General features: G+C 43.7%; 1 protein-coding gene, 1 non-coding gene and 1 pseudogene across 2 annotated transcripts; 2 read left to right on the top strand and 1 right to left on the bottom strand.

The window, feature by feature from the left end:
- Nucleotides 1–7123: 7123 nt before the first annotated feature.
- LOC121846305 lies at nucleotides 7124–7285 on the top strand. The gene has a single exon (XR_006083170.1). It is a non-coding gene; the product is annotated as a U1 spliceosomal RNA (small nuclear RNA).
- Nucleotides 7286–7864: 579 nt separating this feature from the next.
- Nucleotides 7865–7983, top strand: LOC121846267 (annotated as a pseudogene).
- A 10137-nt stretch (nucleotides 7984–18120) lies between these two features.
- Nucleotides 18121–20294, bottom strand: LOC121846214 (mediator of RNA polymerase II transcription subunit 14-like). Its single transcript, XM_042319923.1, has 4 exons — nucleotides 19769–20294; nucleotides 19482–19607; nucleotides 19045–19234; nucleotides 18121–18924 (listed from the first exon to the last, which is right to left on the bottom strand). Exons 1-4 carry the CDS (start codon nucleotides 19781–19783, stop codon nucleotides 18851–18853), a joined length of 405 nt encoding a protein of 134 aa, XP_042175857.1. The 5' UTR covers nucleotides 19784–20294; the 3' UTR covers nucleotides 18121–18850.
- Nucleotides 20295–25526: the final 5232 nt, after the last annotated feature.

The raw sequence follows: 25526 nt of genomic DNA, 5'->3' as shown, positions 1-25526 counted from the left end.
GAGTGCAGCGACCTTGAAAAAAAGAAGGCCCAAAACGAAGCCTGGCCCTAAATGTCAAATCAAATCAAATCAAATCAAATTTTATTTGTCACATACACATGGTTAGCAGATGTTAATGCGAGTGTAGCGAAATGCTTGTGCTTCTAGTTCCGACAATGCAGTAATAACGAGCAAGTAATCTAACTAACAATTCCAACAAAAAAAAAACTACTGTCTTATACACAGTGTAAGGGGATAAAGAATATGTACATAATGATATATGAATGAGTGATGGTACAGAGCAGCATAGGCAAGATACAGTAGATGATATCGGGTACAGTATATACATATGAGATGAGTATGTAAACCAAGTGGCATAGTTAAAGTGGCTAGTGATACATGTATTACATAAGGATGCAGTCGATGATATAGAGTACAGTATCTACGTCTGCATATGAGATGAATAATGTAGGGTAAGTAACATTATATAAGGTAGCATTGTTTAAAGTGGCTAGTGATATATTTACATCATTTCCCATCAATTCCCATGATTAAAGTGGCTGGAGTAGAGTCAGTGTCATTGACAGTGTGTTGGCAGTAGCCACTCAATGTTAGTGGTGGCTGTTTAACAGTCTGATGGCCTTGAGATAGAAGCTGTTTTTCAGTCTCTCGGTCCCAGCTTTGATGCACCTGTACTGACCTCGCCTTCTGGATGACAGCGGGGTGAACAGGCAGTGGCTCGGGTGGTTGATGTCCTTGATGATCTTTATGGCCTTCCTGTAGCATCGGGTGGTGTAGGTGTCCTGGAGGGCAGGTAGTTTGCCCCCGGTGATGCGTTGTGCAGACCTCACTACCCTCTGGAGAGCCTTACGGTTGAGGGCGGTGCAGTTGCCATACCAGGCGGTGATACAGCCCGCCAGGATGCTCTCGATTGTGCATCTGTAGAAGTTTGTGAGTGCTTTTGGTGACAAGCCGAATTTCTTCAGCCTCCTGAGGTTGAAGAGGCGCTTCTGCGCCTTCCTCACGATGCTGTCTGTGTGAGTGGACCAATTCAGTTTGTCTGTGATGTGTATGCCGAGGAACTTAAAACTTGCTACCCTCTCCACTACTGTTCCATCGATGTGGATGGGGCGGTGTTCCCTCTGCTGTTTCCTGAAGTCCACAATCATCTCCTTAGTTTTGTTGACGTTGAGTGTGAGGTTATTTTCCTGACACCACACTCCGAGGGCCCTCACCTCCCTGTAGGCCGTCTCGTCGTTGTTGGTAATCAAGCCTACCACTGTTGTGTCGTCCGCAAACTTGATGATTGAGTTGGAGGCGTGCGTGGCCACGCAGTCGTGGGTGAACAGGGAGTACAGGAGAGGGCTCAGAACGCACCCTTGTGGGGCCCCAGTGTTGAGGATCAGCGGGGAGGAGATGTTGTTGCCTACCCTCACCACCTGGGGCGGCCCGTCAGGAAGTCCAGTACCCAGTTGCACAGGGCGGGGTCGAGACCCAGGGTCTCGAGCTTGATGACGAGCTTGGAGGGTTCTATGGTGTTGAATGCCGAGCTGTAGTCGATGAACAGCATTCTCACATAGGTATTCCTCTTGTCCAGATGGGTTAGGGCAGTGTGCAGTGTGGTTGAGATTGCATCGTCTGTGGACCTATTTGGGCGGTAAGCAAATTGAAGTGGGTCAAGGGTGTCAGGTAGGGTGGAGGTGATATGGTCCTTGACTAGTCTCTCAAAGCACTTCGTGATGACGGATGTGAGTGCTACGGGGCGGTAGTCGTTTAGCTCAGTTACCTTAGCTTTCTTGGGAACAGGAACAATGGTGGCCCTCTTGAAGCATGTGGGAACAGCAGACTGGTATAGGGATTGGTTGAATATGTCCGTAAACACACCGGCCAGCTGGTCTGCGCATGCTCTGAGGGCGCGGCTGGGGATGCCGTCTGGGCCTGCAGCCTTGCGAGGGTTAACACGTTTAAATGTCTTACTCACCTCGGCTGCAGTGAAGGAGAGACCGCATGTTTTCGTTGCAGGCCGTGTCAGTGGCACTGTATTGACCTCAAAGCGGGCAAAAAAGTTATTTAGTCTGCCTGGGAGCAAGACATCCTGGTCCGTGACTGGGCTGGGTTTCTTCCTGTAGTCCGTGATTGACTGTAGACCCTGCCACATGCCTCTTGTGTCTGAGCCGTTGAATTGAGATTCTACTTTGTCTCTGTACTGGCGCTTAGCTTGTTTGATAGCCTTGCGGAGGGAATAGCTGCACTGTTTGTATTCAGTCATGTTACCAGACACCTTGCCCTGATTAAAAGCAGTGGTTCGCGCCTTCAGTTCCACACGAATGCTGCCATCAATCCACGGTTTCTGGTTAGGGAATGTTTTAATCGTTGCTATGGGAACGACATCTTCAACGCACGTTCTAATGAACTCGCACACCAAATCAGCGTATTCGTCAATGTTGTTGTCTGACGCAATACGAAACATCTCCCAGTCCACGTGATGGAAGCAGTCTTGGAGTGTGGAGTCAGCTTGGTCGGACCAGCGTTGGACAGACCTCAGCGTGGGAGCTTCTTGTTTTAGTTTCTGTCTGTAGGCAGGGATCAACAAAATGGAGTCGTGGTCAGCTTTTCCAAAAGGGGGGCGGGGCAGGGCCTTATATGCGTCGCGGAAGTTAGAGTAACAATGATCCAGGGTCTTTCCACCCCTGGTTGCGCAATCGATATGCTGATAAAATTTAGGGAGTCTTGTTTTCAGATTAGCCTTGTTAAAATCCCCAGCTACAATGAATGCAGCCTCCGGATAAATCGTTTCCAGTTTGCAGAGAGTTAAATAAAGTTCGTTCAGAGCCGTCGATGTGTCTGCTTGGGGGGGAATATATACGGCTGTGATTATAATCGAAGAGAATTCTCTTGGTAGATAATGCGGTCTACATTTGATTGTGAGGAATTCTAAATCAGGTGAACAGAAGGATTTGAGTTCCTGTATGTTTCTTTCATCACACCATGTCACGTTGGCCATAAGGCATACGCCCCCGCCCCTCTTCTTACCAGAAAGATGTTCGTTTCTGTCGGCGCGATGCGTGGAGAAACCCGCTGGCTGCACCGCTTCGGATTGCGTCTCTCCAGTTAGCCATGTTTCCGTGAAGCAGAGAACGTTACAGTCTCTGATGTCCCTCTGGAATGCTACCCTTGCTCGGATTTCATCAACCTTGTTGTCAAGAGACTGGACATTGGCAAGAAGAATGCTAGGGAGTGGTGCACGATGTGCCCGTCTCCGGAGTCTGACCAGAAGACCGCTTCGTTTCCCTCTTTTTCTGAGTCGTTTTTTTGGGTCGCTGCATGTAATCCACTCCGTGGCACTGGTTGTAAGGCAGAACACAGGATCCGCATCGCGAAAAACATATTCTTGGTCGTACTGATGGTGAGTTGACGCTGATCTTATATTCAGTAGTTCTTCTCGGCTGTATGTAATGAAACCTAAGATGACCTGGGGTACTAGTGTAAGAAATAACACGTAAAAAAACAAAAAACTGCATAGTTTCCTAGGAACGCGAAGCGAGGCGGCCATCTCTGTCGGCGCCGGAAGTTGCTTGCTTTTGGATGACAGTGCTTTTGGATGACAGTGAGAGAACCGTTAGGGGAGAAGCACAATTCGACCTCAGGTACGTTCCTGAGGTCCTCCCGATCTGTGCAAGCCTAACCTTGTCCATGTGGCATTAACCCTTAACAGTACAACAGGGTTTTTTGATCTCACCGATTACAATGACATCTCTCCCCATAGGAATACATTGCCTGCTCCCCTAAATTCAACCTAGAGCCTATGTGGGTTAATAATGCCTTATGAACTTGTCTTCAATGACAATCCATCAGGCCACTTTGTGGTCTACCTGTGTCGATTCTAAGCTTCCTGGAGCAACCGGAAGTGGTTAAATTCACCCAAAAGGTATTTTGATGTGCATAACCTGCAAATGTGAAAATGACTGCATTCAACCCTGTGTAGATCAGTCAATTCTTAACATAAAGACTTAAAACTCAGGATTTTGTAATAGCGTACCCCAATCAAGATATGTGTTTACTTATAGCTTCCTGTGCCAACCGAAAGTGCCTTAAAATGGTGTCGAAGGTGCTGTTTCGAAGGGTTAAAAAGGTCCGATCTTTTTAAAACTTCATATGTGTGATTAAGCAACCCTCATGAACTGTAAATCAGTCATTTTTCCCAACAGATGTCATAGAAAAGCTCTCTACACACACACACACACACACACACACACACACACACACACACACACACACACACACACACACACACACACAGCAAGGATGGAGCGACAAAGAGCGGTGCTCAAAGACACACAGAGCCTACAATGGCATTTCCATATTCTCAAGGCCGTGCCGAGTTCAACGAGATGCCCCGCTTGACCGTAGCTCGCTCTGAGTGCAGCGACCTTGAAAAAAAGAATGCCCAAAATGAAGCCTGGCCCTAAATGTAATTTGCTTTTGGATGACAGTGAGAGAACCGTTAGGGGGAGAAGCACAATTCGACCTCAGGTACGTTCCTGAGGTCCTCCCAATCTGTGCAAGCCTAACCTTGACCGTGTGGCATTAACCCTTAACAGTTAAAAGAAGGTGTTTACATAAAACAGTTTGCATTGACTTCTCTCCCCATAGGAATACATTGCCTGCACCCCTCAATTCAACCTGAAGCCTATGTGGGTTATGAATACCGTATGAACCTGTCTTCGATAACAATCCATCAGGCTACTATGAGGTCTACCTGTGTTGATTCTAAGCTTCCTGGAGCAACTGGAAGTGATTAAATTCACCCTACAAGTGTTTTGATATATATAACCTGCAATTATGAAAATCACTGCATTCAACCCTGTGTAGATCAGTCAATTCTTAACATAAAGACTTAAAACTCAGGATTTTGTAATAGCGCACACATTGGGGTGTGTAGAGACAGACACTGCCTGCATTAGTTAACCTTGTTCCAACTATTAAAGAAACCTGTTCTAGACCTCAAGTTGATGTGGGTTACGTGGCTCTAGAAGGTTCTCGGACCGAGAAACAGCCTCGTACATTTGCAATAACCTCAATTCATTTTTGCATCATGTAAATGCCGATATTTAGAAATGTCCCAGAGTCGTAAGACTAGGTGCATTGCGACCGCCTCGGCCCATATAGATGGATCCCAACGTTTCTGTCCAATAGCTCATTCGAGGACCCCGTAGCAAGGCATGGAAAAAAAGTGGATTTTCAGCACCAATTAGGGTCTTGCTCGGGCACCAAATGACCTATCGAGCTGAAACTTGGCATTTGGGGTCGCCTCAGCTAGGCCTACACATAACATCAGAACTGGACCCGCAGCTAGAACGTAACTACGTGTTTTACGTTTTTATTATGGTTTGAACAGAAGGCATTGTGAATTTTGGGCCAGCTCTGAAGTATGTGATCGTTGGCTACTAAACAAGTTGGAAAAAGTTGTTTTGGTGTCAGTTTGTATCAGTTTGGTGTCAGAATGATATCTAATTGACTGATGGATGATGACTTGCTGGTGACTCTTGTCAATTTGCAATATGTTTAAACAGTGAGGTACCATCACCAAAGTGACATTCTGAAATCAACCCCAACGAATGATGGAGAGGAACCAGAATCACTGCCCAGCCATCCCGAGTTCATCGGACCAGTCAATTTCGCATTTCTGCAGGATTTTTGAATATGCCAAATTCGTGATGGTAAATGCCCATTGAACCATATTGCAAATGCACAGTGCATTTGCAACAGTGAAAAAAACATCACCAAATGGACATGATGAAATCAACACAACGAGCGATGGAGAGGAACCACTATCACTGCCCGGTCATCCTGTGTTCATCAGGCCAGTCAATTTAGCATTTCTGCACGATTTTTGAGCATGTCAAATTTGTGATGGTACATGGCAAATGGACATAACATCCTGATTTGGCATTTTCAAATCTTTCATATGGCATTTGGCCCCAAAAAAAGTGACTTTTGACTTTGACTTTTGACTTCCTATGAAATCATATTGCAAATGGAGAAAACATATGCCTTATACACAAGTAAAAAATGCTGATAATAAAATTGAACAAAAGTATATTTATACAGTTCTTACACATGTGTAATTGACAAAAAAATCTAAAGAATTTCGAAAAACGATCCAGGAAGCACTTTTTAAGGGGTGATAAGTTTTTGATTTTTTTTTTTCTCCGTTTTTCAAAATTTTACTTTTGTTGCGAAATGCAGCCCCCCATTGTGCTTCCAATATGAAATGAATACACCCGATCTCATCTGATCTTGGAAGCTAAACAGGATTGGGTCGGTTAGATTGGTTAGTACTTGGATGGGAGACTGCCTGGGAATACCAGGTGCTGCAAGCTTTTTGTCCACTAGGGTGTGCTCTTGCATTATATCATCAGCAACACTGCTTTGTAGTAAGCATTTGATGCTGAATTTATTACGATCAAAGTTCCTTGTGCTGTCAGGGAGCCTTTGATTTATGAGACAAATATACGAATATCGTTACTCAATGCAGCTTGTGTGTGCTTGGTACTCCTTCGCCCTGTTCAAATGATCAAATGAAATAATGCTGGTGAGGAGTGGAACTGGACTGATGTCTGATGGCCCTGTGTTTTCCATGGTGGAATTAGAACCCTTCTTTTACGGAGTAAATCAAAAGCACAAGAGAATGTGAGATGTTATCGAAAATAAATCAATTGGTTTCATGCATTTGTCTGTCTGTGTGTGTGTGTGTGTGTGTGTGTGTGTGTGTGTGTGTGTGTGTGTGTGTGTGTGTGTGTGTGTGTGTGTGTGTGTGTGTGTGTGTGTGTGTGTGTGTGTGTGTCTGAATGTGATTGTATTTCGTCATATCGCATACATTTGTGATATCAGACAGGTTAAGATATTAAAAAGTCATTGGTGATTTTTTTCTACAGTGTTGCATGATGGGAATCTCGTGCTTCACTGATATAGTCTAGTAAACAAAATAAACTACTTTTTCACCACTCTGTCTGCAAGTGCATTCCTAAACGGCATTTAACGCAGGTCGATGTGATGTGATATTATCAGAACACAAAGTGGTTACCGTCATCCGAAAATGTTGGCACTGGAGAGAGTTGCCCTCCACTGATGTATTCAAGTCATACTTACCTGGCAAGTGAGAAACTGTGCTCAAGAAGGCAGTTCATCCAGGGTAAGGATTAGCCATTGCACTCCGGCTGTGCTGACCCCTGCGAATTTCCCAAATGTGGAAATCTCGATTGCATAATTTATGGTAGTGGGGACTGCGTTCGTGCTCTCCCCTGATGTCTTGTTTAATGATAAACTGTTGCTTGGCGGTATGCTTGAGGAACACTTGAGTCAACTGACCGGGCTTATGAAGATCTTTCAAGTCAGTTGTGGACTAATCGAAAGGTGGAAACATTTGTCTGTAGCCAAACATTGTTGGCATTTTGTGGAAACATCATGTTGCGAAATGCAGCCCCATTGCGCTTCCAATATGAAATTGTCCATTCATGCACTACTCCTCCTTAGCACAGAACAATGCACTAGGATTTCAACATTCAGAGCTTTTGTGTATTTATTCTGGCTAGTAGGATAGCTGCATGGGAAACTGTTGCTCATAATGTATTTGTCAGGTGTCATTGTATTTGTCCGTTTTTTCTCACAAGGCTGAAATATGTGCCCTCGCTTTGAAATGTTAGCAAGGTTTGTTTGTATTTCATCCAACTATCTGTGCTAAAAAGTGATGGCTACAGCATATGTCATTTCTTCCACTTTTGAGTGACCCAAAGATCAAGCTGCTTGTCTAATTGGTGAAAATGCAATGTCTGTTTATCAGACTCACTTTGACTTTAAATGGCGTACCAAGACTTGTCCCTTTGCGTACAGCCATACCAGCCTGAATACGCCCGATCTCGTCTGATCTCGGAAGTTAAGCAGGATTGGGCCTGGTGAGTACTTGGATGGGAGGCTGCCTGGGAATACCAGGTGCTGCAAACTTTTTGTCCACTAGGGTGTGCTCTTGCATTATATCATCAGCAACACTGCTTTGTAGTAAGCATTTGATGCTGAATTTATTACGATCAAAGTTCCTTGTGCTGTCAGGGAGCCTTTGATTTATGGGACAAATACGAATATCGTTACTCAATGCAGCTTGTGTGTGCTTGGTACTCCTTCGCCCTGTTCAAATGATCAAAGGAAATAATGCTGGTGAGGAGTGGAACTGGACTGATGTCTGATGGCCCTGTGTTTTCCATGGTGGAATTAGAACCCTTCTTTTACGGAGTAAATCAAAAGCACAAGAGAATGTGAGATGTTATCGATAATAAATCAATTGGTTTCATGCATTTGTCTGTGTGTGTGTGTGTGTGTCTGAATGTGATTGTATTTCGTCATATCGCATACATTTGTGATATCAGACAGGTTAAGATATTAAAAAGTCATTGGTGATTTTTTTTCTACAGTGTTGCATGATGGGAATCTCGTGCTTCACTGATATAGTCTAGTAAACAAAATAAACTACTTTTTCACCACTCTTGTCTGCAAGTGCATTCCTAAACGGCATTTAACGCAGGTCGATGTGATGTGATATTATCAGAACACAAAGTGGTTACCGTTAGCCGAAAATTTTGGCACTGGAGAGAGTTGCCCAGCCATTGCACTCCGACTGTGCTGACCCCTGCGAGTGGAAATCTCGGTTGCATAATTTATGGTATTATTAAACTGGAAAAAGAAACAGTCACGGTCTTAACAAAACACCTCTCTCTTGTGCAGGATCGGGAACCAGTATGTCCAGTGCGCGGGCTCGCTATAGGTGAGCCTACAACGGTTTGGCGCAACGTGGCCCACCCTGCTCTCCTGAATCGGCATCGGGACCTGTCCTGGATGGTCGCCCACGAGATCCTCCCGGTCAGGGCCGTTATGCACTCACGGGGCATGGCGAGGACATCCGCCTGCCCCCGACCAGGCTGCGGCCAAGAAGAGTCGGTGAGGCACATGCTCTGGGAGTGCAGAGCCGCCAGGGACCTGTGGAAGGAAGCAGGCCCCCTGATCACCTCGTGTCTGCCAGCAGGGGAGGACCTAACACCTCAGCTCGTGCTGTATGGGGTGGGCCGAAGGCCCATTTCATCGAAGACCTTCACCAAGCTCTGGCCCACCCTCACGTGCCTGAAGGAAGCACTGTGGTCCTCCCGTAACCTGCTGGTAGCGAAAAACGTAGAGACCACCCCCAGGCAGTGGCCATGGTAGCCACGGAAGCCCTGGGGTGGTACGAAAGGAAGGGGGCCTCGACCCCAGGCGAAGGGTCCCCCACAACACCCTAGGTCCCGGCGGCCACGGCCTGACAGCGCTGCGGCGCCTAGGGCGATGCGCCTAGGGGAGGGATCTCCTCTGGGCCCCGAAGGACGGGACGATGATCTATTCAGAAGAGCAGGATGAGGTGAGCTTGATAATGACTCACCCCGCTCCTGTACAAGGGACTGAAGACAGCTTTTTAACAAAGTGGCTTTTTAACATGTTTTTCATGTCTTAAAATGTTTTACCTTTGTTAGATCATTAGTACACATTTTAAATGGCTTTACAGATTTGATGTTTTTACAAGGAAAGTACTTTTATTAATGGTTGTTTTCATTGGTTTTAACAACATGTACTTTTCAACAAATTTAAATGCAACTTTCAAATGCTGTGTTTTATGCTTTGTTGCTGTTTTTATGTGTATAAATGATGTAAAAAATGTATGAGCTTTTAAAGGAATTGTGCCAATAAAACTTTTCCAAAAAAAAAAAAAAAAAATTATGGGACTGAGTTCGTGCTCTCACCCTATGTGTTTTTTCATGATAAACTGTTGCTTTTCTTAAGGATGTCGTGAGTCAACTGACCATGCTTATGGAGATCTTTGAAATCATTTTTAAAGAGGCTTTTTGGACCAATGTTAAGCCTAATTTGTCGTATGCTGCATGGAATTTATGCATCGTTGAAACTTCAACCAAGAGATAGTGGTGAACCCGCTTGCTTTATCACTTTGTTTAAACTTCATTTTACGAAATGTATTAAAGTACTTATGACGAGCTAATACTTCAATCAGGAGATAATATGGAAACCGCTCTGACCTCCCCCACCCCCCCTGCCTTATTAACTGGTCTGCTGCTACCGGACTCTTATTTTAGAATAAACCGTTTGCACAACTTTGTAGCAAAACAGACTGTGTTGGCACAGATGGGTGACAATGTGTAAACTATATAAATACATTAGCACAATGAGCACTTGTCTCTCCAATTCATCATTACAGTTGTTGGTTTTTTACCTCGCTAATTTGAACCATTTTAGCATTGACATGAAATCTGTCAAAACATCTCAAGACAAGACATCAATAACAAGATTAAACTATCTGAAATGAATCTCAAGACATGGTTGTTTCTTGTCCTAGCTGTCTAGCCATACAATATCACAACACTGGACTTCTGCCCCATTGAAGCCTGCACATTGTTTTCCTGATGTTGTCAGCTACTCAAAGCTGGGACGAGAGACTGAAAAACAGCAATCTCTCAATAGCCAACAGCACCGTAGAGGCTGCTACCTATATACATAGATTTGAAATCACTGGCCACTTTCATAAATTGAACACTAGTCCCTTTAACAATGTGTAAATATTTTGCATTACTCATCTCATATGTATGTACTGTACTCTATTCTATTCTACTGTATCTTAGTCTATGCCTCTCTGACATTGCTCATCCATACTGTGCAGCCGTCTTCATCGACTTGGCCAAGGCTTTTGACTGTCAATCACCACATTCTTATCGGCAGACTCAACAGGCTTGGTTTCTCAAAAGACTGCCTCACCAACTACTTCGCTGATAGAGTTCAGTGTGTCAAATCAGAGGGCCTGTTGTCCGGACCTCTGGCAGTCTCCATGGGGGTGCCACAGGGTTCAATTCTCGGGCCGACTCTTTTCTGTAAACATCAAACGTCGCTCTTGCTGCTGGTGATTCTCTGATCCAACTCTACGCAGACGACACCATTCTGTATACTTCTGGCCCTTCCTTGGACACTGTGTTAACTAACCTCCAGACAAGCTTCACTGCCATATGTTACGTTCCCCAGTTTCTGTGTTGAAGTTTGTGTATTTGAGTGTTTCAGGAGATGGCGTCCTGAAATCCCCCAGCAGCTGATTGGTTGACTCCATGGCTAATTGGAGCTGACCCCGCCCCCTCGTCAAGATGCAGTGTCTCCAATTACCCATTCCTTCTGAAGCTATATGAAAGCCAGTGTTCTGTTCAGAAGTGAGATCGTTGCTGGGAAGTCATTGCAGAGAGATTGATTGTGATATTGGTCATTGCTGAGGGAGGAAGTTGATGGCTGAGTGTTATAGCATGTTGGTCATTGGTATGTACTGTGTTAGTTGTTGCTGGGAGCAGTTGGTATGTTCTTTGAGTTTGTTGCTCAGATAGAGCTTATTTAATGTCCTTTGTTTCTTGGTTTGTTTGAGAAATTGTTTGTTCTCCTGTTTAATTTGTTCCCAGGGGGAAGGGACCTAGGAGTGCTTAGGCAAGAGGCCTGCGGGCATACATTTTCCAGTAGTATATTCACTGTCTAGGCACACTAGGTAAGACCTGGGCGGACCAGCCCCTGTATTTTGGTTAGGGCACCAGGTGGTGCTAAATTAGAACCTGTTGTGACTCCCAAACCCGCATGCGGGAGCGTAATCATCGCCTGAAACTAATTAGCATAACGCAAGGACATAAATATCCCTAGAAAATATTCATATTCATGAAAATCACAAATGAAATATATTGACACACAGCTTAGCCTTTGTTAATCACCCTGTCATCTCAAATTTTCAAAATATGCTTTACAGCCAATGCTAGACAAGCATTTGTGTACATTTATCGTTAGCCTAGCATAGCATTATGCCTTGCTAGCAGCAGGCAACCTTGTCACGGAAATCAGAAAAGCAATCAAATTAAATCGTTTACCTTTGAACTTCGGATGTTTTCACTCACGAGACTCCCAGGTAGATAGCCAAAGTTAATTTTTTTCCCCAAAAGATTATTTTTGGTAGGCGAAATAGCGTTGTTTGTTCTTCGCGTTTGGCTGAGAAATCGCCCGGAAATTGCGGTCACCACAACGGCGAAAAAAATATTTCAAAATAGTTCCATAATTTCGACAGAAACATGGCAAACGTTGTTTATAATCAATCCTCAAGGTGTTTTTCTAATATCTATTCGATAATATATCCGTCGGGACAATTAGTTTTTCAGGAGGAACGATTGGAGTAATGGCTACCTCTGTATTTTACGCGAGAATCTCTCTCGAGCCACCATGTGACCACTTACGCAATGTGGCCGCCTACGGCTATTCTTCAAAAGAAATGCGTAAAACTACGTCACAATGCTGTAGACACCTTGGGGAATACGTAGAAAGCGTAAACTCGTTGATGGCACATTCACAGCTGAATAGGAGTCATTGGAACGCAGCGCTTTCAAAACCTGGGGCACTTCCAGATTGGATTTTTCTCAGGCTTTCGCCTGCAACATCAGTTCTGTTATACTCACAGACAATAGCTTTACAGTTTTGGAAACGTTAGTGTTTTCTATCCAACGCTGTCAATTATATGCATATTCTAGCATCTTTTCCTGACAAAATATCCCATTTAAAACGGGAACGTTTTTTTCAAAAAATGAAAATACTGCCCCTAGTACAAAGAGGTTTTAATTAAGTAGTGGTTAGGCAGGTAAGGTCGGAGAGGAGGATTTGATATTTACTTTCTTTGCTTTGGTTCCGTCCAGCCCCTTTTCCCCATATTACCGTGTGACTGAATAAAGTCCTTGTATACGGTACCACATTCTGCCTTTTGTCATCCCTACTCACACCTACAGTCCATACCTCTTTCCCTTCGCGGGGAGTTGAGTTGCAGCAGGGTGTTGCGTTCCCTCTTCACAGAGGCGTGCGTAACACCATACAACTCTCCTTCCGTGGCCTCCAACTGCTCTTAAATGCAAGTAAAACTAAATGCATGCCCTTCAACCGATCGCTGCACGCACCTGCCCGCCCGTCCAGCATCACTACTCTGGATGGTTCTGAAATAGAATATGTGGACAACTACAAATACCTAGGTGTCTGGTTAGACTGTAAACTCTCCTTCCAGACTCACATTACGCGTCTCCAAACCAAAATTAAATCTAGAATCGGCTTCCTATTTCGCAACAAAGCATCCTTCACTCATGCATACCCTCATAAAACTGACCATCCTACCGATCCTCGACTTTGGCAATGTAATTTACAAAATAGCCTCCAACACTCTACCGAACAAATTGGATCCAGTCTATGAAAGTGCCATCCGTTTCATCACCAAAGCCCCATATACTACCCACCACTGCGACCTGTACGCTCTCGTTGGCTGTTCCTCACTTCATACTCAGGGTAGCCTAGTATGCCTAGTGGTTAGAGCGTTGGACTAGTAACCAAAAGGTTGCAAGTTCCAATCCCCGAGCTGACAAGGTACAAATCTGTCATTCTGCCCCTGAACAGGCAGATAACCCACTGTTCCTAGGCCGTCATTGAAAATAATAATTTGTTCTTAACTGACTTGCCTAGTTAAATAAAGGTAAAAAAATTAAATAATAATACTCGTCGCCAAACCCACTGGCTCCAGGTCATCTACAAGTCTTTGCTAGGTAAAGCCCCGCCTTATCTCAGCTCACTGGTCACCATAGCAGGATCCACCCGCAGCATGCGCTCCAGCAGGTATATCTCACTGGTCACCCCCAAAGCCAATTCCTCTTTTGGCCGCCTTTCCTTCCAGTTCTCTGCTGCCAATGACTGGAACAAACTGCAAAAATCACTGAAGCTGGAGACACATATATCCCTCACTAGCTTTAAGCACCAGCTGTCAGAGCAGCTCACAGATCACTGCACCTGTACATAGCCCTTCTGTAAATAGCCCATCCAACTATCTCATCCCCATACTGTATTTATTTATCTTGCTCCTTTGTACCCCAGTATCTCTACTTGCACATTAATCTTCTGCACATCTGCCATTCCAATGTTTAATTGCTATTTTATAATTACTTCGCCACCATGGCCTATTTATTGCCTTACCTCCCTTATCTTACCTAATTTGCACACACGGTTGTTTATTCCATGTGTGAACTCTGAGGTGTTGTATGTGTCGAACTGCTTTGCTTTATCTTGGCCAGGTCGCAGTTGTAAATGAGAACTTGTTCTCCACAAGCCTACCTGGTTAAATAGAGGTGAAATAAAATAAAATAAATAGTTTTATATTCTTAATTCCATTCCTTTACTTAGATTTTGTGTGTATTGTTGTGAAATTGTTAGATATTACTGCTCTGTTGGAGCTAGAAACACAAGCATTTCGCAATACCCACAATAACATCTGCTAAACATCCAATGCAATTGGATTTGGAGGTCAGATGTGATGTCATAGCTAGAATAACACAGAATAGAATAAAACTTTGGCATCACCTTTTACATTAAAATGATCACATACATTTCTGTCTGTAATAAAGCCCTTTTGTGGGGGAGAAACTAATTATAATTGTTATGGCCTGGCTGCCATGCCAACACCTATGCCCTCCAATGCCCACCCCTGCCCAGTCATGTTAAATTATTATTTATTTTAATTGACTGATTTTTATATGAACTGCAACTCAGTAAAACCTTTGAAATTATTGCATGTTGCATTTATATTTTGTTCAATATACACTGCTCAAAAAAATAAAGGGAACACTTAAACAACACAATGTAACTCCAAGTCAATCACACTTCTGTGAAATCAAACTGTCCCCTTAGGAAGCAACACTGATTGACAATACATTTCACATGCTGTTGTGCAAATGGAATAAACAACAGGTGGAAATTATAGGCAATTAGCAAGACACCCCCAATAAAGGAGTGGTTCTGCAGGTGGTGACCACAGACCACTTCTCAGTTCCTATGCTTCCTGGCTGATGTTTTGGTCACTTTTGAATGCTGGCGGTGCTTTCACGCTAGTGGTAGCCTGAGACGGAGTCTACAACCCACACAAGTGGCTCAGGTAAAACTGTAAAGGACCTCGGCGTTACTCTGGACCCTGATCTCTCTTTTGAAGAACATATCAAGACCATTTCAAGGACAGCTTTTTCCATCTACGTAACATTGCAAAAATCAGAAACTTTCTGTCCAAAAATGATGCAGAAAAATTAATCCATGCTTTTGTCACTTCTAGGTTAGACTACTGCAATGCTCTACTTTCGGCTACCCGGATAAAGCACTAAATAAACTTCAGTTGGTGCTAAATACGGCTGCTAGAATCCTGACTAGAACCAAAAAATTTGATCATATTACTCCAGTGCTAGCCTCTACACTGGCTTCCTGTCAAAGCAAGGGCTGATTTCAAGGTTTTACTGCTAACCTACAAAGCATTACATGGGCTTGCTCCTACCTATCTCTCTGATTTGGTCCTGCCGTACATACCTACACGTACGCTACGGTCACAAGACGCAGGCCTCCTAATTGTCCCTAGAATTTCTAAGCAAACAGCTGGAGGCAGGGCTTTCTCCTATAGAGGTCCATTTTTATGGAACGGTCTGCCTACCCATGTCAGAGACGCAAACTCGGTCTCAACCTTAATGTCTTTACTGAAGACTCATCTCTTCAGTGGGTCATATGATTGAGTGTAGTCTGGCCCAGGAGTGGGAAGGTGAACGGAAAGGCTCTGGAGCAACGAACCGCCCTTGCTGTCTCTGCCTGGCCGGTTCCCCTCTTTCCACTGGGATTCTCTGCCTCTAACCCTATTACAGGGGCTGGGTCACTGGCTTACTGGGGCTCTCTCATGCCGTCCCTGGAAGGGTGCGTCACCTGAGTGTGTTGATTCACTGATGTGGTCGTCCTGTCTGGGTTGGCGCCCCCTTGGGTTGTGCCATGGCAGAGGTCTTTGTGGGCTATACTCAGCCTTGTCTCAGGATGGTAGGTTGGTGGTTGAAGATATCCCTCTAGTGGTGTGGGGGCTGTGCTTTGGCAAAGTGGGTGGGGTTATATCCTTCCTGTTTGGCCCTGTCCGGGGTGTCCTCGGATGGGGCCACAGTGTCTCCTGACCCCTCCTGTCTCAGTCTCCAGTATTTATGCTGCAGTAGTTTATGTGTCGGGGGCTAGGGTCAGTTTGTTATATCTGAGTACTTCTCCTGTCCTATTCGGTGTCCTGTGTGAATTCTCTAATTCTCTCCTTCTCTCTTTCTTTCTCTCGGAGGACCTGAGCCCCAGGACCATGCCCCAGGACTACCTGACATGATGACTCCTTGCTGTCCCCAGTCCATCTGACCGTGCTGCTGCTCCAGTTTCAACTGTTCTGCCTTATTATTATATGACCATGCTGGTCATTTATGAACATTTGAACATCTTGGCCATGTTCTGTTATAATCTCCACCCGGCACAGCCAGAAGAGGACTGGCCACCCCACATAGCCTGGTTCCTCTCTAGGTTTCTTCCTAGGTTTTGGCCTTTCTAGGGAGTTTTTCCTAGCCACCGTGCTTCTACACCTGCATTGCTTGCTGTTTGGGGTTTTAGGCTGGGTTTCTGTACAGCACTTTGAGATATCAGCTGATGTACGGAGGGCTATATAAATAAATTTGATTTGATTTGAGGTAGTGCAGCTGGACGGCACATCAATGCGAGCTGTGGCAAGAAGGTTTGCTGTGTCTGTCAGCGTATTGTCCAGAGCATGGAGGCGCTACCAGGAGACAGGCCAGTACATCAGGAGACGTGGAGGAGGCCGTAGGAGGGCAACAACCCAGCAGCAGGACCGCTACCGCCTTTGTGCAAGGAGGAGCAGGAGGAGCACTGCCAGAGCCCTGCAAAATGACCTCCAGCAGGCCACAAATGTGCATGTGTCTGCTCAAACGGTCAGAAACAGACTCCATGAGGGTGGTATGAGGGCCCGACCTCCACAGGTGGGGGTTGTGCTTGCAGCCCAACACCGTGCAGGACGTTTGGCATTTGCAAGAGAACACCAAGATTGGCAAATTCGCCACTGGCGCCCTGTGCTCTTTACAGATGAAAGCAGATTCACACTGAGCACATGTGACAGACGTGACAGAGTCTGGAGATGCCGTGGAGAACGTTCTGCTGCCTGCAACATCCTCCAACATGACCGGTTTGGCGGTGGGTCAGTCATGGTGTGGGGTGGCATTTCTTTGGGGGGCCCTCCATGTGCTCGCCAGAGGTAGCCTGACTGCCATTAGGTACCGAGATGAGATCCTCAGACCCCCTGTGAGACCATATGATGGTGCGGTTGACCCTGGGTTCCTCCTAATGCAAGACAATGCTAGACCTCATGTGGCTGGAGTGTGTCAGCAGTTCCTGCAAGAGGAAGGCATTGATGCTATGGACTGGTCCACCCGTTCCCCAGACCTGAATCCAATTGAGCACATCTGGGACATCATGTCTCGCTCCATCCACCAACGCCACGTTGCACCACAGACTGTCCAGGAGTTGGCGGATGCTTTAGTCCAGGTCTGGGAGGAGATCCCTCAGGAGACCATCCGCCACCTCATCAGGACCATGACCAGGCGTTGTAGGGAGGTCATACAGGCACGTGGAGGCCACACACACTACTGAGCTTCATTTTGACTTGTTTTAAGGACATTACATCAAAGTTGGATCAGCATGTAGTGTGGTTTTCCACTTTAATTTTGAGTGACTCCAAATCCAGACCTCCATGGGTTGATAAATTTGATTTCCATTGATAATTTGTGTGATTTTGTTGTCAGCACATTCAACTATGTAAAGAAAAGTATTTTATAAAAATATTTCATTCATTCAGATCTAGGATGTTATTTTAGTGTTCCTTTATTTTTTGGAGCAGTGTCTATATATATATATAGTGCCAGTCAAAAGTTTGGACACACATACTCATTCAAGGGGTTTTCTTTACTATTATTGTAGAATAATAGTGAAGACATCCAAACTATGAAATAACACATACATTATCATTTAGTAACCAAAAAGTGTTAATCTAAATATATGTATATATAAATAAATCACACCCATTTTCAATCCAGCAGCTTTCAGTGTAATTGTGATTCACCATAGAGAATGGATTTTGAAAAAATATAAACAAATAAAAATACAAAAATTGAAAAATTATTTTTAAAATTGGTTTATTAAATAGTAATCAAAGATAGACTGGATCTTCATTCAGGACTCAAAAGCAGTCATACAATACAGCTGGCTTATAAAGTTTGTCACAGTTTTACAGTGTTCAAAGTGACCCGTTTGAACTCGGAAGGGACTAGGTTTGACATCATAAAAGGGAAAAATACATTTAAATAGTGTACTAAGATACAATTCAGCCCCAGTACCACAACAGTATTGATATCTTCCATTATAAAAAGGAACGAATGTGAATTCATGCTCCAGCAAAAGTCATTACTATTCTTTATAATGCTGAAATTTACAACAATGTGCATCTTTAGGTAAACACCCATATTCTTAATTTGTGAATCCTTTGATAAGAAGTGCATCTGGAGGAAAAAAATACATATTTTTGAATTTCTTCTGACAACGAATACTTCTCTTTTTCAAGATAAACACTCCTTTATTTGGGTCATGAATGTGTTCTTTATCAAGACTAAAAACTGTGTGATGTTCTGCATAATTCTGCTCCCTTTTTTGACAGAAAAACTAACTGTACATCAGTTTTAGGTCGGTTGGCTGAGGCAGAGAGGATATATGTTGCATTAGGAAATCCAGCGGGCGCACGTCATCTCCAGTTCATTAGACTCCAGAAAGGAACCTTTCCCTGTTCCAGAATAGAACCATATTCAGTTGTGTTCCCGTTCTGGTTCCATTTCCGACTAGGGAGGTGGGGTTGCTACTGACGACCACCAGGGGTCAGGTTGAGGTTGGCCATGAGCTCGTGAACTGAGGCAAAGATAGTGCACTCACCTGAGAGGAGACAAAAACACCAATGTCAAGATGATACCCCCAAATGTATTTTCTGTCAGAGTGTTCCAATCAAATCTTTCAGTCTATCTTCTATTTGTGTGTGCAGACAATCTCACTAACCCTGTCGTGCTGGGTGCAGCTCGCTGAACCTCTTGAGGATGTTGGAGACCATAAGTGCTGCTGCCCCAGAGGAGGAGTGTTGTCTGGGGATGTCAGCCTGCTGGGTCAAGCCCGTGGCCATGTCGTATACGATGGGAACAATGATGTTGACCGGCTCCTGGGGCAGCGGCAGCCTCTGGGTCAGCTGGAGCTGAAGGGGAGAATTAAAGGGAGAGCACAGGGTTAGTTACACTTCACACAGCTTCAGTGCAAGTCAATGGAATTGTAAGATGGGTTGTAACACCTACGAAACTGATATGCAGCGATGACAACTGATTAAACTACAATACAGGGGAAGGATGAAAGCCAGCAAACAAAGACTGACAACAGGTGAGTGGATATCGGCCAATCAACTGCTTAAATTAAAACTAATCAGGCAAGGGAAAACCAGTACTCACGAAGAAGAGCATTTTGGACTTGAGCACCACAGCGATGGTTCCTGGGGGTGCGATGGGAGGGGCGCTGGGGGGGATGGTAAGACAGAACTGGACATTCCACTTTAACTGGGTGGCCTGGTCAGGGAACTGGAGAGGGTGACAGAAGTTAGAGAGCCACTTACACAATCATTACACATATGTCTTTCTCTCACAGACAGGCAGAAACACATCACCAGCCCCTTTATATTCTTAACTGACAAATATATTTATGGGGTACCACACACACAGCCAGAGGAAAAGGACCTCACCAGTTCAAGCTTCATGATGCGGACACAGTCCCTAAGGATGTTGGTGGGGGCGCCCAGCAGCTTGGTGAAGGCATTCAGCGTGTTGTACTTGAATGGTGGGCCGGCCACCTTGAGAGAGGAGGACGAAGAAGGGGAAGAAGAGGAAAAAGGAAGAGAGGGGGAGGATAAAGGAAGGAAAGGGAGATAAAAATGATTAAAAAAGGGTGAGTCATGTAAATAAAATGTTATTGGTCACATAAACGTGATTAGCAGATGTTATTGCGGGTGTAGCAAAATGCTTGTGCTTCTAGCACCGACAGTGCAGTAATATCTAACGTTGAACTTTTCAGGCAAAGACTAATAGTACACAACACACGTATTTATTCCTGCACTTAATGAAGATAAAGAGAGCCCTCCAACCAATTAACAGGTTCAGCTTTCCCACAGACTTTTCCAGCTTCAGATTCAAAATGACCTGCTATGGAGGTCAGATCACCCAGCGCTTCTCTTTATCAGAAATCCTGGCTTTAGTTCCCATGTTTTCAGTCCGAGACATACAGTGCATTCAGAATGTATTTAGACCCCCACCTTTTTCTCATTTGACTCAAAGCCAGTGTCATGTCATTAGTAAACATTGAAACAAGTAATGATTCTACCAGGATTATGTTTGGGTGGCAGGTAGCCTAGGTGGTTAGAGCGTTGGAATAGTAATCGGAAGGTTGCAAGTTCAAATCCCAGAGCTGACAAGGTACAAATCTGTCGTTCTGCCCCTAAACAGGTAGTTAACCCACTGTTCCTAGGCCGTCAATGAAAATAAGAATTTGTTCTTAACTGACTTGCCTGGTTAAATAAAGTTAAATAAATAAAAATGTTTGAGAGGTTTCCATTACAGAACAACAATTTGAGTCTCATAGCAAAAGGTCTGAATACTTACATAAATAAGGTATCTGTTTTTATAAATTTCCACCAAAAACAAAACTGTTTTCGCTTTGGGGTATTGTGTGTAGTAGATGGATTAAATAAATAACATCTCATAAATTTTAGAATAAAGCTGTAATGTAAAAAAATGTGGATAAAGTCAAGGAGTCTGAATACTTTCCAAATGCACTGTATGTATGTACAGTTGAAGTCGGAAGTTTACATACACTTAGGTTCGTTTTTCAACCACTCCACAAATTTCTTGTTAACAAACTACAGTCTTGGAAAGTCGGTTAGGACATCTACTTTGTGCATGACAAGTCATTTTTCTAACAATTGTTTAGAGACAGATTATTTCACTGTATCACAATTCCAGTTGGTCAGAAGATTACATACACTAAGTTGACTGTGCCTTTAAAAAACATGGAAAATTCCAGAAAATGATATTATGGCTTTAGAAGCTTCTTATAGGCTAATTGACATAATTTGAGTCAATTGGAGGTGTACCTGTGGATGTATTTCAAGGCCTACCTTCAAACTCAGTGCCTCTTTGCTTAACACCATGGGAAAATCAGAAGAAATCAGCCAAGACCTCAGGAAAAAAAATTGTAGACCTCCGCAAGTCTGGTTCATGCTTGGGAGCAATTTCCAAATGCCTGAAGGTACCACGTTCATCTGTACAAACAATAGTACGCAAGTATAAACACTATGGGACCAAGCAGCCATCGTACCGCTCAGGAAGGAGACGTGTTCTGTCTGCTAGTGATAAACATACTTTGGTGCGAGAAGTGCAAAAGTATCTATATCACATGTACATGCACACACATGTACTACACCCTTCATGGGAAAAAGAACAGACACTGGAGAGAGGAACTCTGCCTAGAAGGCCAGCATCCCGGAGTCGCCTCTTCACTGTTGACGCTGAGACTGGTGTTTTGCGGGTACTATTTAATGAAGCTGCCAGTTGACGACTTGTGAGGAGTCTGTTTCTCAAACTAGACACTCTAAATGTAGATGTCCTCTTGCTCAGTTGTACACTGGGGCCTCCCACTCCTCTTCTATTCTGGTTAGAGCCAGTTTGCTTAGTGTTGTACGAGATCTTCAGTTTCTTGGAAATTCCTCGAATGGAATGGGTTAACCAAGTTATGCAGACAACACAATTCTGTATACTTCTGGCCCTTCTTTGGAACCAATGTTAACTAACCTCCAGACGAGCTTCAATGCCATACAACTCTCCTTCCGTGGCCTCCAACTGCTCTTAAATGCAAGTAAAACTAAATGTATGCTCTTCAACTGATCGCTGCCCACACCTGCCCGCCCGTCCAGTATCACTACTCAGGACGGTTCTGACTTATAAAATGTGGACAATTACAAATACCTAGGTGTCTGGTTAGACTGTAAACTCTCCTTCCAGACTCATATTAAACATCTCCAAAATCCTAAATTAAATCTATAAACGGCTTCCTATTTTGCAACAAAGCATCCTTCACACATGCAGCCAAACATACCCTCGTAAAACTAACCATCCTACCGATCCTTGACTTCAGCGATGTCATTTACAAAATAGCCTCCAACTCTCTACTCAGCAAATTGGATGCAGTCTATCACAGTGCCATCTGTTTTGTCACCAAAGCCCCATATACTACCCACCACAGCGACCTGTATGCCCTCGTTGGCTGACCCTCGCTTCACATTCATCGCCAAACCCACTGGCTCCAGGCCATCTATAAGTCTTTGCTAGGTAAAGCCCCACCTTATCATAGCTCACTGGTCACCATAGCAGCACCCACCCATAGCACGCGCTCCAGCAGGTATATTTCACTAGTCACCCCCCAAAGCCAATTCCGACTTTGGCTGCCTTTCCTTCCAGTTCTATGCTGCCAATGACTGGAATTAATTGCAAAAATCACTGAAGCTGGAGACTCATATCTCCCACACTAACTTTAAGCATCAGCTATCAAGGCAGCTTACTGCCATTTGTAAATAGCCCATCCAACTACCTCATCCCCATATTGCTATATATATATATATTGCTATATATATATATATTGCTATATATATATATATATATTGCTATATATATATATATATATATATATATATACATATATACACACACACACATTTACACATTTATACATTTATATACATATAATTATAAAAAATTGCTCCTTTGCACCCCAGTATCTCTACTTGCACATTCATCTTCTGCACATCTATCACTCCAGTGTAAATTTGCTGAATTGTAATTATTTCGCCACTACGGCCTATTTACTATTGTTATTTATTGCCTTACCTACTTCATTTGCACACACTGTATATAGACTTTTCTATTGTGTTATTGACTGTACGTTTGTTTATTCCATGTGTAACTCTGTGTTGTTTGCTGCTTTGCTTTATCTTGGCCAGGTCGCAGTTGTAAATGAGAACTTGTTCTTAACTGGCTTACATGGTTAAATAAAAGGTGAAGTAAAAAAATGTTTTTTAAATTCACGCAGTCTCCTCTGAACAGTTGATGTTGAGATGTCTGTTACTTGAACTCTGTGAAGCATTTATTTGGGCTGCAATCTGAGGTGCAGTTAACTCTAATGAACAAATCCTCTGCAGCAGAGGTAACTCTGGGTCTTCCTTGCCGGTGTCTTCATGAGACCCAGTTTCATCATAGTGCTTGATGGTTTTTGTGACGGCACTTGAAAAAACGTTAAAAGATCTTGAAATGTTCCGGATTGACTGACCATGTCTTAACCTCTCTGAGCACGGAACCCGGTAGCGGGCTGAAATTCCACAACATACGGTGATCGCTACATAAATAGTTATATTAAACATTCATGAAAATACAAGTGTCTCACATGTATCGAAAGCCTAGAATCTTGCTAATCCAACTGCGTTGTCAGATTTAAAAGGATTTACTGTGAAAGAATACGATGCGATTATCTGAGGATAGAGCCCCATAAAAACCTATTTCAACCAGCACAGGCGTAGAAAAATCCCAAACTGCATTAAAATTAATAGTTTACCTTTGACGATCTTCATCTATTTGCAATCCCAATGCTCATTGTTACACAAATGAATTATCTTTTGTTTGATAAAATCTGTTTTTATAGCCTAACACGAAACATTTTGTGAACTGCTTGTGTCGTGAATTCCTCTCATTCCATTTTCGACGACACATTCCATCCAGGTAAATAACCCACACAAAACGTGACTTTTCCAGTCATGTTTGGTTTCATTGCAATCAACTGGTTTGTTTGTAACACAACCAAACCTGATGGGCCATTTTGCGGGACGTATTGACTGAAAGAAACCGATTTGAAGACAACAAGTAATGACATCACTGTGCACCAATGATATGACCACTGTTTCGTTGATTGACTGTGTTTTAACCCAATGACCACTGATCGTCTTGAAATCTAGCTGGGTAGATAGCCAATGAGCTGAGGTAAACGGCAATAAGCAATGGTTGTGTGTTGGAAGACCAACCCATGTCGTAAACTCCGGCGTAAAGAGAGTCATTCGCTATTGAAGTTTTATTCCGGATGGAGCTACGCATTTACGCACAGCGTTGTTTTGTAAACGAGCAGATTCAGCTGTTTATATATATCAATCAGTATGGCAACTAAGCTAAATCTAAGTCTAGATATACAGATGTACACACAATTTTAGAAGAAATTGATCGGAAAAGTGAGACAGCAATTGTTGTAGGACGATTCATTTAGCGATTCCCAAGTGGAGGAATATTTTTTGAATGGAGAGCACACCGTTGTAGCCACTGTGTATAATCTGTAACGGTGCCTGCAGAAGAGGAACGATGTCACCGTTTTGGACTGGTAAATTCTTCTCATGCTAATGCCCTTGTTTGAAATTAATAATATAAAATATTATTTGTGATTTATTTTAATTTTAGAAGCAATATATAAAAATGTAATGAAAAGTGATGAAATCGTCTGCCGCCCCACCCCAACCCACATGAAATAGCCAATTTGAGGCTGTTGACGGGGGGGCAGGCCCAAAACAATGGCCAAAGTGAAATGGAGACAGTAGATACAGCTGGTCTGTTGTAATATAATAAAGACAGTAGATCTAGCTGGTCTGTCATAATATAATAGAGACAGTAGATCTAGCAGGTCTATAATAATATATTCAACCTCATGTTCCTGTACTCATTATATCTGTTTATTACACCTTAGCAGCACAATATTGTGTAGAGCTTTGGCAAAGTGGGTGATGTTATATCCTTCCTGTTTGGCCCTGTCCGGGGTCTCATCGGATGGGGCTAAGAGCGTCTCCTGACCCCTCCTGTCTCAGTCTCCAGTATTTATGCTGCAGTAGTTTGTGTCGGGGCTAGGGTCAGTTTGTTATATCTGAGTACTTCTTCTGTCTTATCCGGTGTCCTGTGTGAATTTAAGTATGCTCTCTCTAATTCTCTCTTTCTCGGAGGACCTGAGCCCTAGGACCATGTGTCAGGACTACCTGCCATGATGACTCCTTGCTGTCCCCAGTCCACCTGGCCTTGCTGCTGTTCAGTTTCAACTGTTCTGCCTGCGGCTATGGAACCCTAAACTGTTCATATTTACTCTTGAGGTGCTGTCCTGTTGCATCCTCTACAACTACTGTGATTATTATTATTTGACCCTGCTGGTCACGTTTGAAAATCTCGGCCATGTTCTGTTATAATCTCCACCCGGCACAGCCAGAAGAGGACTGGCCACCCCTCATAGCCTGGTTCCTCTCTAGGTTTCTTCCTGGGTTTTGGCCTTTCTAGGGAGTTTTTCCTAGCCACCGTGCTTCTACACCTGCATTGCTTGCTGAGGGTCTTCCAAATATTGAAAGTGTAAATAGTTACCCATGTTATTTTGTAAAT

Source organism: Oncorhynchus tshawytscha, linkage group LG03 (genome assembly GCF_018296145.1).
Source record: "Oncorhynchus tshawytscha isolate Ot180627B linkage group LG03, Otsh_v2.0, whole genome shotgun sequence".
Lineage (NCBI taxonomy): Eukaryota > Metazoa > Chordata > Actinopteri > Salmoniformes > Salmonidae > Oncorhynchus > Oncorhynchus tshawytscha.
The sequence above is the reverse complement of the archived record's forward strand: the minus strand, read 5'-3'. Positions and strand labels throughout refer to the sequence as shown.

Excerpts from the sequence above, each read along its gene's own strand:
- LOC121846214 (XM_042319923.1), bottom strand. Across the intron at positions 19,235-19,481 it reads AGTCCAAAATGCTCTTCTTC|CTCCAGCTGACCCAGAGGCT; the intron begins GTGAGTACTGGT and ends TCTCCCCTTCAG. Across the intron at positions 18,925-19,044 it reads GCTGCACCCAGCACGACAGG|GTGAGTGCACTATCTTTGCC; the intron begins GTTAGTGAGATT and ends GTCTCCTCTCAG.